The sequence below is a fragment of the Rhagoletis pomonella genome, unplaced genomic scaffold (assembly GCF_013731165.1).
Source record: "Rhagoletis pomonella isolate Grant_MI unplaced genomic scaffold, Rhpom_1.0 Rhpom_scaffold_05466, whole genome shotgun sequence".
Lineage (NCBI taxonomy): Eukaryota > Metazoa > Arthropoda > Insecta > Diptera > Tephritidae > Rhagoletis > Rhagoletis pomonella.
Window position 1 is genome coordinate 1 of NW_023464005.1, and position 12,153 is coordinate 12,153.

Here is a 12,153-nt window from a genome sequence, read left to right on the forward strand (position 1 = left end):
ATGTAGTCATCGTAAAAATTTTTCTTTTGTTATTGTATACGTAATTCTTCCATGGGCAATCAACTAGCCATCTACGTTTTAGCTTTTCTATAATTGATGTGACTTTTATTTGATGAGAAAGAAAGTGGTGCGGTTGTGGCAGTAGAAGTATAACATATTGTTAATAGGTAATTTGTATGAATGTACATTGCAAATGTTTTTGTCCAGAATATAACGTAGTGCAAATATTAAAATTTCAGGGAGACATAGGAAACTCATGTTGAGGACTGCTCGGAAAAATGCTGGACTTTTAATTTATTGTTACATGTCAATACTTGTTTGTATGTACTGAATTTTTGTATTGAATCGCCTGTTGATAGCCCATTAATTTCACCTTAATAAAACGAACTCCGCCCTGGAAGAGAGAAGCATTAGTTATGCTACAAAAGTGCAAGAATGGATCCACAAAAAATTACTGAATTAGCAACTTTATTAAGAAAAAATGGTGATAAAATATTGAGCTCGGAATTTTCGTTGACCTTATCAGGTAATCAGAAATTTTTATTTGTACTAACGAAAAATCTGTATGTCACATTTATAAGACAAAAGGCTAAATTATTTAGTGTATAAGTACATATATAAAAAATATGTATGTCCTTTGCCATTAAAGCGCTACTCATTTATGCCAGTTTTCTTTGTTTTCATTGCTTTCGCTTTGCTGAACTGTTTTGATTTATTTTTAGAAATATTTGGTATTTATTTTCAATCAAACATACATACAAAACTACTATCCCTGCGAACCAAAGTTCCCAAAATCTTAACGAAATCTTTAGGAGTATTTCATTTCTGTAACGATTTTTTTACGAATCTTCAAAGAAAATTATATGAAGTGGTTGAAACGAGTTTGTAATGAAATTTCTGTATGAAAAATAAAGAAAATTCTGCAAGAAATTCTTCATATAACAGCATTATTTTTCGAAAATTCGTACAGGAGTCGGAAGTGTGCACAGTTTATTTAATTTTAGAAAATTCAGCACAAAATCTGATGCGATCCTTACGAATACTTCAAAATGTATCTTCAATTCAGACTACTCTGAAAAAAATGGTTTGCAGGGATGTTCATATCCTACAATATATGCGCACTTCTTTGTAGATGTGGAAAAAAAATTCCTTTTAATTAGATTACCCACTTGTTGCGAATAATATCTTTTAATAAAGTATTTTTTTTCTACTCTATAAGCTTTAGAAAATATATACTAGGTTAATGTAACTGTATTGTAGACCGCAATATGCATTCTGGACTTATCGTTGTGTGACTCATTTGCCTTACATACCCAAGTCACTATCTCATAAATGTTTTTAATTAGATCAAAATAGATTTTTATAAAGTATGTCCTTCTATTTATAAATTATTCAATCAAAGCGTTTATCGTGTTGCTCGTTTTGTTTTGATTGTACTGTTGGCTTTGCCATTACATTAGGTAGAAAATGAGCTCGATCACATCACACAAGCCTTATCAGTTATAATTGATTTTTGAACCTACCATGCAAACGTACAACAGTACGTTCAAATGTAACTATAGGGGGCCTAACGTTGAGTACCGTTTTACGTGTAAAGTTGCTACGTAGCAATCCACCACATGTTTTGCTGCTCTTCCAACAACAAAATGCGTGCTAGATTGTTACGGGTAGCAACTTTACATCTAAAATGCTACGGAAAGTGAGTTCCGCTAATATGTGTAATTTCTTACAGGCACCTTGCTGCGCGCCCTCAACGACTCATTCACACTAATCATAGATGGCGCTGCTGAAATTGGTGCTTCCTCGCAGACCTTTCAGGTCGCCAAGCCGGTAAACTCGAGATCGCCCGTCTTTACCGACTTGCAGTTAATCTATGATTTTGTACAAAAGACACCGTTGCTGTGTATAGTCCACTACCCTACTGATGAATATTTTGATGGTAAAATTGATATCAGTAAGTTTCGTGCTTTACGTCGACTAGAAGTGCAAAAGACTAGTGTGCGGCAGGTGATCGGCATACAGCGGTTGCGTGCACAACTACAGCAGCTCATTTGTGTCAAGAGCCTTGCCAACGTGGAGGACATTATAACGCGATGCGGTGGTGACAACTCAAATGGATTTGTATGGAATGAATTGAAAATTGCCGATTTTAGTTATAATAGTTTGCAGCGCATTGATGGCGCACTAGAATTTGCACAGTTTTTACAACACCTGAATCTACGCCACAATCAGCTGCGCAGCGTAGAGGCTATCAAGTGGTTACCCCATTTAAAGACGTTAGATTTGAGCTATAATTGTCTACAATGTGTACCACAATTCCATATGGAAGCCTATAAGCGTTTGCAATCGCTAAATATGAGCAATAATTTTGTTGAGGATCTCATGGGCATTGCTAAATTAGATGCGCTCACAGATTTGGATCTCTCCGATAATTGCCTACTAGATCATTCGTGCTTGCTACCACTCAGTACGCTGATAACGTTAAACTATCTTAACCTGTACGGCAATCCGTTGTGTTGCCATCCCAAACATCGACTGGCAACTGCACAATTCCTACACAAGAATACCGCCACCGTGAAGTTCATATTAGATTTTGAACCGCTTTCGAAGAGTGAAAAAGCGGTAACCGGCAGCCAACAGTTGCGTCATGTTGGCGCGCTTAATAGATACGCGCAACGGTCGTCCTCGACTTCCATCAATAGCAGCCGTGTGCCATCCTCAACACAAACACCTGCCTCCAGTGTGGGTTCATTGCGTTCCTTTAAATTTAACGAAAGCTCATCGGAGTTACCAGATGCCGTTAAAACCGCCGATAGTGGTGTGGGCACACGAAAACAAGCTTCTAAAACACGCACGGTGGATATACTGGAGGAAGAAGGTGTGCATTCACTGACGCCAGATGAGAGTGATGAGCTGGTGGTAGCTGAAAAACTGAAGCCGGTGAAGGTAGCTTTGAAAGCATCAAACATATCAATTGAAGACGACACACAACATCTGGAGGCAAAGAAGCAAATTGAAACCCTACGTGAGAAGTATGGTGCTAACTGGTTGCAGTCTGGCAATGCAGAAATGATGCAGAGTGTTTTAGGTTCGGCATATAAAGAAAATAAATATTTTGTATTAATATATCGAATTTTTGCAGGCATTGAAACCACAAATGGCGCACCTACAGGAGTAATAACAACGACGAACACTTCTAGGCAACTTTTTGACGATTTTTTGGGTGAACTTTCTGAGTCAGCGCTTGCGGCAACAGCTAAACCCACAACGCAGAGAGAGACCAATGATATGCTTGAAAACACATTGCATTCGTCCACCCCAATGAATAATAGCTATTTAAGTGGAGATGTGCCTAAACTTGAAGTTTTCGCTCCACCCATTAAAGCGAATGAGCCACTTGGCAATACAGACACAACTTTGTATCAAAGTATGGACAGCACCAACTCTAATGTTAATCAAAATCATACGCTTTATCAATCGGTAAATGATGCTGATAGCACATTGATGCAATCGACGGCAGATTCTTTGAATTCTTCTTTAGAACAACGGAGTATAAGTGATTTGACAGTGGCAGAGGACGATGATGAACATCCGCATTTGAAGGATGTTTATTCAAATGTAGCTGACGAAGAGCCTGAAGGTATGCATAAAAGTGCTTGAAAGATAGTTTATCTATCTATTTTTAACCGACTTCAAAAAAGGAGGAATATTATATATTTTTTTTCGTTCTGTATATGTTACCGCATAACTTTGGACCACGTTAACCGATTTCGATAATTCTTTCTTCATAAGAAAGGTGGTACCTCAAGGGTGGTCCCATACTAATATAGTCCGATAATTGGATAGTGAAGAAATTAACGATAATCTTAAATTTGTATATGAAAATTTACATCTCTTTGGTTTTTTGCTTAAAAATTACTTATTTTATTGTGTATTTGCACTGATCTAATAATTAAACTTTCACTTACTTTTTGTTATAAAATTCGTATAGTCTCAGAACCCGAAGACGATGAAGTGACTTATATAGTCTACACAACGCCACGTAATGAAGCCGTATTTTTAACCATATCAGAAAATTACTTGCGTGTGCGCGATACATTAACACAAAAGTATGTAGTTAAAAAATATGTTTACTATATAATTTGTATTGCAATTAATATGTGCTATTTCAGAACCATTACCAAGTGGAGCCTGAAAATTTTAGAATCTTGTGATCGCATAAAATCAAATACGATACGTATAAATTTCGATACAATCAAGGCGGATAAGAAAGAGCGCATCTATACTGTTGAAGATGGGCTTTGTCAGGTATTCAAGTTCATACAAATTTTTAAGTGACGGCTTACTTCTTCTTAAAAGTTTGCCAAAATAAAACGCTCACGATGGTAAAAGCTTTTAATGCTTTCGTCAAGTTTCTATAATCCTTTTGAGGCAAAGAATTTCAATAAATTATAAATTGTCAATTTTTGCAAATAATTATATTGAATTTTGCTTTGTAAGCAGAATCTAATTAATATTATACCCTTGTAGGAGCTCGAGCGCAAATTACGTGATATACTCTCACAACGTGATCTTGCTGACATGAATCAAACCGTTTATCGCTGTGTTAATTGTGCCTGCCAGTTCACAGCAGAGAATAAAAAGATGCCGCGGCAACAGGGTAAGCGGTTTACAAAAAAAAGTTTGAATTGTGTATATATATTTTTCCCCATGCCATTTAGATGTACATTGTCCTTACTGCAAGAGCACCTTTGTCGCCGAGGTGCATGACATACCAAAACTGCAACCGGAGGCAACTAGCGAAAAGCTCTCACCGGCGGCAATAGTCGATGAGGAAACACCAATTAGCTCTGGTACACCACCGAAATGTCAGCAATCACACAACAACGTAGCGTCTAATATTGAAGTTGTTAGTGTTAATGATACGAATAGTATTGGTAAGTTAAAAAAACACCCCCCATCATAAGCAAAGAATTAATTTCTTTAATTTTTCCCGCTAATTTGATTCACTTTGAAATTCATTTTTGATACGTGTAAATTTATTTTTAATTATATTATTGTTAGAACAAACAAAAAAAGAAACCCCTTAAACTAAAAAAAAACTGTGATTTATAAGTTTACTAAAAAATTTATTAAATATATGTATGTAGTATATTCATGTATGTACATAACTTTTTAATTTCTGTTCCATTTATTTATTACAATTTAATGCAATATTTTTATTTCTTTTCTTCATTTGCATGCAACAACTACGATGCAAACAAATCAAAAACAAAATCCACTCAACTAACTTTCAATTATATTGTGTACTGTTTTTGCTTAAAATTTTTGTCAAATTAAAACCGCTGTAAACAAAATGTACATTGCCAAAGTTAAAGGACCGACCAGGCTTACCGCAATTAAAACACCCAAATATAGGAATCCACTACAGGGGCTGAAAAGTTAATATCTCTCTTTTAAAATGCTTTTAATTTTTTCAGCAAAAGTAGCATTGATTTTAACAAAATTTTGGGGAAAAAAATTTAGACAAAGAAGTTCAAAATTTAAATTGGCCTAATCAATGCTCCTTCTTTATTTACAATACTTTACTTTTTATGCTTAATATTAAAGCCCTGTGCCCAACTCTGTAGTTAAATGGTTTTAGCAAGCAATTTTTCTCATGACTAAAAATTATACGGATAATATCTTAAATAATGTCTCGAAATTAAACAGGCGAGATTCGTATGAAAAATACTTACAGGCTTCGAGTTTCCCAATTTTTTGTGCTAAAAAGATTCCCCTGATTTTTCCCCCCCTAAACTTTATCGAAGCTCTTTTAATATTCAGCGACGGTTTAATGTAACTCCCAGAATTAATCCCTTAAAAGTCATTATTTCTTAAAAAAAAAAAATATAGAATTTCAGCAACCCATTTTAGCCTACTGTAAAGGTCGATCCCCGGAAATTGATCTTATTCTTTTGTTTCAAAAATTGTGAAGCCTCTTAAGAAGTACTCCCTAATGGCATTTCTAGATATAGCAGGGCTTTTAACAACATATGTATTTCTGAACGCAATAACCTCCGCCATGGCATTACAGTCCTCCGAATAAACAGGTCTCTAGTTGAACTCATCTACCCACTCCCAGTGCTCACCCTTTATAAAATTTTTAATTTTAGAAGAATTATATCAATAAAATGTAAATGTAATAAAAGCTTAATAAAGTCTTGTCATTGCACATTAAAATGAAAATAATACATATAAAAACGGGCACCTGGATTGGCGTTTTATCGTATACATCAATAATATAAGCCTTAACAATTAGCCTATAACAACAGCTTGGGTGCAGGATAGAACATAAGTATGTTTTATAGAATTTTTATCATAAATTATCCACTATTAAAATTTAATATTTCAATACCTTTTTGTTTTCACTGCCTCTCCCTCTTATCTAATAAACCATCCAACATAAAAAAATGTAAAGGCTCTGCTAATTCACTTAACGAATCCTCTTCCTGCTCGAAAATTACCAACTCACAAAACTCCTTCGATTCTAATCAATCGGTTGTGGGTAGCTCCAACACCGAACGTCTACAGGAGTTTAATGGCGACGAAAGTAGCGATGTCGATATCATTTCCAATCCCAGTCAATCAAGTATTGAGGTATTAGATCATAATGCTAGCCGTAAGGCATCTGAGGAGCGACGCTTAGCCCATATGACACCGCTGGAGCCAATCTATGACTTCAGCTATACGCAAAGCTTTATTGAACGCGAATTCGGCAATACTGCTACTGCGGCTATGCTTGAAAATCAAGCAAAAGTGGGGAAAAACACAACTGAGAATGCTGCATCATCAACAACAACAACAACAACAACAGTAGCGGCTGAGCCTGCAACAATGACATCTAGCTCTGCTGTGGCACCTGTCACCAACGCCGCCTCCATTGGTGTTCTGACACATTTGCAGCTTATCGAAAGCAGCTCTTCCGGATCGGTAACGGATAGCGTTTGCACCGCTTATGAGCAACAACAGCATCAGCAACTATTGAAAAAAACACCCTCCGCCGATGAGTTGCTGTCAAAGAGCGCTGAGAAAATGATTTTAAAAAACCTGCTAGCAGCCGAGAGTGTAGCAACGCTGGCGGAGCGCAGCTTCACGTCAGAGCAAACGTTACCGAAGGAGAATGAAGCAAATGGTGTCACTAATGGGCATGCAACGAAAAAAGAAGACAGCAAGGTATCATCCATATTTGGTGGTAAGCTATTGCTAGATAGTAAAATTAATTAAACGAAATTTAAATTCTACTTTACTTCTACTACTCCTACAGCTCTTATGCAGACCACAAACAACCTCATGTCCAGCTCGAAAAAAGCAAACGCACTAGCAAATCAACAATTTTCTACGTGTCAGCCATACAAATACAATTACGCAGATTTCAATGATGTCGACCATCGCTTGAAATTGTACTTTTATCAAACAAAATTCGATGAGAATGAACAATTGAAATGGTTGGCGCGTGGACGCATATACAATGGCACTACTAAAACACTTTGTCCTGGTATAGTGGTCTTGTCCACCTGCAAGTGTTACCTTATGGAGGCATTCGCTCCTGAAAATGAAGATGTCACCAAGTGGCTACGTTTGTTGGGGAGCGTCACCGCAGATCGACTAGAATGCATACATCTGCTGCCGTGGAAAATGGGGCTAGAATTTACGCTGCGCGATTGGGGCAGCTTTTTGCTGCTGTTGCAGGATATTCTGCGCACCGATAGTTTATTGTTATACTTTGCGAGTGAGTAAAGGAAAAATTTCTTTAAATAATAGAAGCAAAACATTTTCCAAATATGCAATAATTTATTGTATAAATATTAATACTTCCATTAGATAACTCGCTTCCTTCGCAGTGCGAGCTCAAATATCAACCATCTACAGAGTTGCTGAAACGCCTCAACAACGCCGTCCGTGACGAGCAATTAAAAATGTGCGCACTACTCAATGGTTGTACTGTTACTTGTGGCCAAGCAAAGCGTAGTTTAAACAATTGTACTCTACTGACTACCGACACACACCTATGCATCAGCTCTAGTAAATTCGATTGGCTAACTACCGCTGCCGCAGATGCGGAAATGGAAATTTGCTTGACTCAATTGATGTCAAATCTCGTTGAAGTGGAACAAGTGGATGCTAATACCTTTACAATAAATTATCTAGATGAAACTCAGGATCAGACTGAAATATGGCAGTGTACATTTGAGACGAAGGAGAATGCCAACAGCTGCTTAAATGCTATTGCACAATCTTGGGAGAAGCTTTTCGGCGTACCACTCCTAACTACGACGTGAGAATTGCATATTTTCAAAGCAATTATAATATATGTATGTTTGTATCTATGTATAGACAAATAGTTTTTTACCAATTCGGATAATGAGTGTATTTGGTGCAGCGAAAGCAAGCTAAGTTGACGCCATATATAATGTAGAAAAATAGCAAAAAAAAAAAATCTTCACAAATTTGCAATTATTTATACTGTATGCAATACAAATAATTTTTTACATGTTTAACATAGCGTTAGTTCTTCGTACATAATACATGCATATTTACTTTGTGTCTGACCTTACATACTTGCATATATAGCAAGTCTTTGATTAAAATAATTAAAAGATACTATTGAACGTGAACTTACTAGAAGTGAATGTATGTATACTTTACAATTGTTTTATTTTTATTCTTTTCGATTACGCAAATTAAAAAAAATATATATACATATATATTTAAACCAAAAATTGTCATCATTGCAGCAGGCAGTCAGGATTTTTTGACTTTTCATTGAAGCGGTATTTTAGAATAGAAATCATAAGTTCACCAGCTTCGATCAAACGTGATATCTTTATCGTTGATGCTTCGTTGGAGGCGAAGAAAAGCGCGAGTTATTTAGCCAGGTGAAACCCTAAAAAGCCATTAGCTTGAAAAGGAGACATTTATCTGACTGAGATCCTCGATTTGTCATTGGCCACTCGTAACCATTCTTAAACCCAGGGCCCTGCCAAAACTTGGGAGCATTACCACTCATGGAAACTTGGTAGAAGTACCAACTCCTTGGAGCTTGCGTTGTGCACACAGTCCATAAACGGAATGCTGGCATCAACTTTGCTAACCCATCGCACTGGATACTGTAGTAGGCTTAGCTTCTACTTATCCAGACTCGACCCCGGCACATGTCCGGCTTGGGAAGGCTCCAGACAGGACCCCAACGGCCTATTAACTTAAACAAAAATACATATAGAAACCCAACCCCAAAAAAATAATTACATGTATTTTGCTATAGTTAATTTTGAAGCAAGTATGTATTTTCGCTTAATAAAACTTTTCAACACTAAACAGTAAACGCAAAATTCACTATTAATAGAAATTATGCACTATTAATTTATTTAATACGTCTAAGCTAATTTCAGAAAATAGAAAATATTTCCTAAAACCTACTGCTTAAATGTATTGACAGTGCCGCCTTCAATATAACGGTATGGTCTAGCGCGTATACGCTTTGCAAATGCCTTTATGTAGTGTTTCTCCCGATGATACTCCACGGGATTGTAGAGTGGACCCTCCGTCTCCAAGAATATATCAAAACTGTACATTGTACGCACTAGTTGAGTGGCCAATAACGCCAATGGATGTTGGAGCATCGCTTGTGTCAATGAATTTGTCCAAAACTCCATTGATTTTACTGCTGCACTGTTTGCGGCATTATGCTGGCCATTCCAGTAAATGCATATAAACCAGATTGGACTTTCGGCAGGAAATTTACTACTTATACTAACTAGACATTCCATTTTGGCTGAGCCGCGCACGACTACAGCGCGATAGAAGAGTTGATTGCCATTGATGAGTTCGCAATCGGTGTAAGGCGCCGATGACAAGTACTCTTCGTAAGTGAGTGCTGTCCACTGCACGAGGCTACATGCAGGTCGTGTTGTAGGCAAACGTTCTTCTTTCAGATACAAATCGATTTGCTTTTGCACCAAGGCGCGTATTTGTTTGATCAAATTCAAGCGCGAAGTCCAAAGGTGCTGTATAGATTTAATTAAATCTGGGATCAATTTCTGCAACTTTGGTGGTTCTGGTACGACGACGGATTCTGATGCATCACTGATTTCGTTGAACACTTCAATACAGCACATGGTCTGCAGCCAACGGTAGGGGCGTCCGTAATCTTTAGAGTTCAAATATTCGACACATTCTTTTGTAGTCATATTTATGTTTTTCAGCTCATATTCTGCACCTGGTACGGGTATGGTTTCGCCCATATCGTCATCATTCAAATACTTAAGCACGTCTTGAGTTAGCGTTGCATCTGCAAAGCTCTGATCTGCATCACTCAAGCTGACCACCGTTGCAGCAGTAATAAAGCCCAGTCGCTTAAAGTAACGAAGTTTTACTGCTATGGACTCATCCATACTTTTCGCACCATTGCCAATTGTGAAGCGTACTTCAAGCGGGTGTGGTTGTAAAATACGCTTGCGCTGTTCCTGCATTAAATCTACTAGTAATTCGCTATTACCGCCGTGAGTTTTACGTTTCTTTGCAACACTGCTTACGTCTATCTCATCTGTGTCCGAACTAGCGCCACTCTTAATTGTTTCTGTTTGCGCAGCCAATTCCAGTTGTCGCACATCATCTTCACAACCCAAAACTACTACACAAACATCGCATTCTTTTGCTAACTCTATTGCGTGTATATTCATGTAAGCTAAATAAAGTGGTCGAGGCAATAGCTGCACTAACTGTTGCAATTTCCATTCACGATCCATTGGTACTTGAAGAGCTTCTTGCAACGGCCGTGTGGCTTTCATCAAAGTACGCAATGATGGCGCAAACGATGTAAGTTTCTCTGTTTTCAAAACGATATCCCTGAAAACTTGCTGCTTTGTATTCAGTAGTTCTTTGCATTGTGCTGCCAGCTGCTTACGCAAATTCAACTCACGCTCCAGGCGAGCCAAATGCTTGGCATGTCCTGACAATGGCGACACGTTCGTGGGCATGAGCTCTTTATCATTCTCAGTTGGTTCTTCATTTTCTGGCACCAATTCAATGTCTTCATCTTGACTCTTGAATTTGTGGCAATATCGTATTTCACGCTTCAAGTGATTGACCTCGTATAGCAAATTCTGTAGGTGCAATCGATTGCTGTCTACGCGCACTTTTTCGCGATGCAAATCTTCACGTCCAGAGCGAAGGCTGTACTTCACCATCCGATTTACTTTCTTGATCAACACGAACAGCAGTGAAGCATACTTGCGTTTCTCGGTAAATTCCTCAGAACGATCGCGTTCTCCAGTACTATTTTTCATCCTGAGCACTTCGTCAAAGATGCTACGTAGCGTCTCGAAATTCTTATGCAAGGAATCGGCCATTGTTTTAGAAGAAATATAAGGTTTTGCAAATGAATCCAAGCATAAATACACAGAAATGAATGGCGAACGGCGATAAAGAATCCGACAACATGGAAACTAAACTGACATATCTTTGACAGCTCGTGTTTCGGCAAGGTTTAGTGATGGCACGATTAATCGAATAACCGATTATAATCGGTTATTTTCATTCGGTTAACGATTTAATTGTATCGATATTTTCCTTTTTATGCAAAAATTTAATGGGCTTACATAATAATAATAATAATAGATTGGCGCTTACACATATGTTAGTGTTTGGACGAGCTTCTCGTCCGATTTGTGGCGTGCGCCTTGATGTTGTCACACAGAGCGGAGGGACCTACAGTTTTACGCCGACTCCGAAGGGCGATTGTATTTTTGTGAGAAGCTGTTTTTCATGGCAGAAATACACTCGGAGGTTTGCCATTGCCTGCCGAGAGACGACCGCTGTTAAGAAAAACCCTTTTTTCTTTATTTTTGCGATTTTGCTTTGACCAGGGCTTGAGCCCAGGCGTTACGGAGTGGAAGCGCGCACTGCTTACCACTACACAACAGCGGCAGCAATGGGCTTACGCATACTGAAAATCTTTCTAAGAAATCAAATTAAAAATCTCGATTTTTTTGAATAACAAAAAGAATTCCTGTGATGCGCTTATAATTTTGATACGGGGTGTATAACGGATGGTATACTACTTTACATCTTTTTATTTATTGATTGCCTTAGTTTTTTGTTTTCTTGATTGTT

General features: G+C 37.6%; 2 protein-coding genes across 5 annotated transcripts; one reads left to right on the top strand and one right to left on the bottom strand.

Annotated features, from left to right (window-relative positions):
- Positions 1–6: 6 nt before the first annotated feature.
- Positions 7–8,687, top strand: LOC118755142 (the record flags this gene model as incomplete). Of its 4 annotated transcripts, XM_036489986.1 has the most annotated exon segments (13): positions 7–167; positions 240–320; positions 402–526; positions 1,733–3,088; positions 3,143–3,640; positions 3,992–4,109; positions 4,173–4,308; positions 4,531–4,660; positions 4,722–4,937; positions 5,373–5,441; positions 6,461–7,234; positions 7,307–7,771; positions 7,864–8,687. In XM_036489986.1, coding segments are annotated over 11 exon segments (4,311 nt in total). In that variant the 3' UTR covers positions 8,322–8,687.
- Positions 8,688–9,291: 604 nt separating this feature from the next.
- LOC118755143 (THO complex subunit 5-like) lies at positions 9,292–11,481 on the bottom strand. The gene has a single exon (XM_036489990.1). It carries the CDS (start codon positions 11,388–11,390, stop codon positions 9,456–9,458), a length of 1,935 nt encoding a protein of 644 aa, XP_036345883.1. The 5' UTR covers positions 11,391–11,481; the 3' UTR covers positions 9,292–9,455.
- Between the last annotated feature and the right edge of the window lie 672 nt (positions 11,482–12,153).

Coding starts and splice junctions, on each gene's coding strand:
- LOC118755143 (XM_036489990.1), bottom strand. CDS start 11,390: ATGGCCGATTCCTTGCATAAGAATTTCGAGACGCTACGTAGCATCTTT.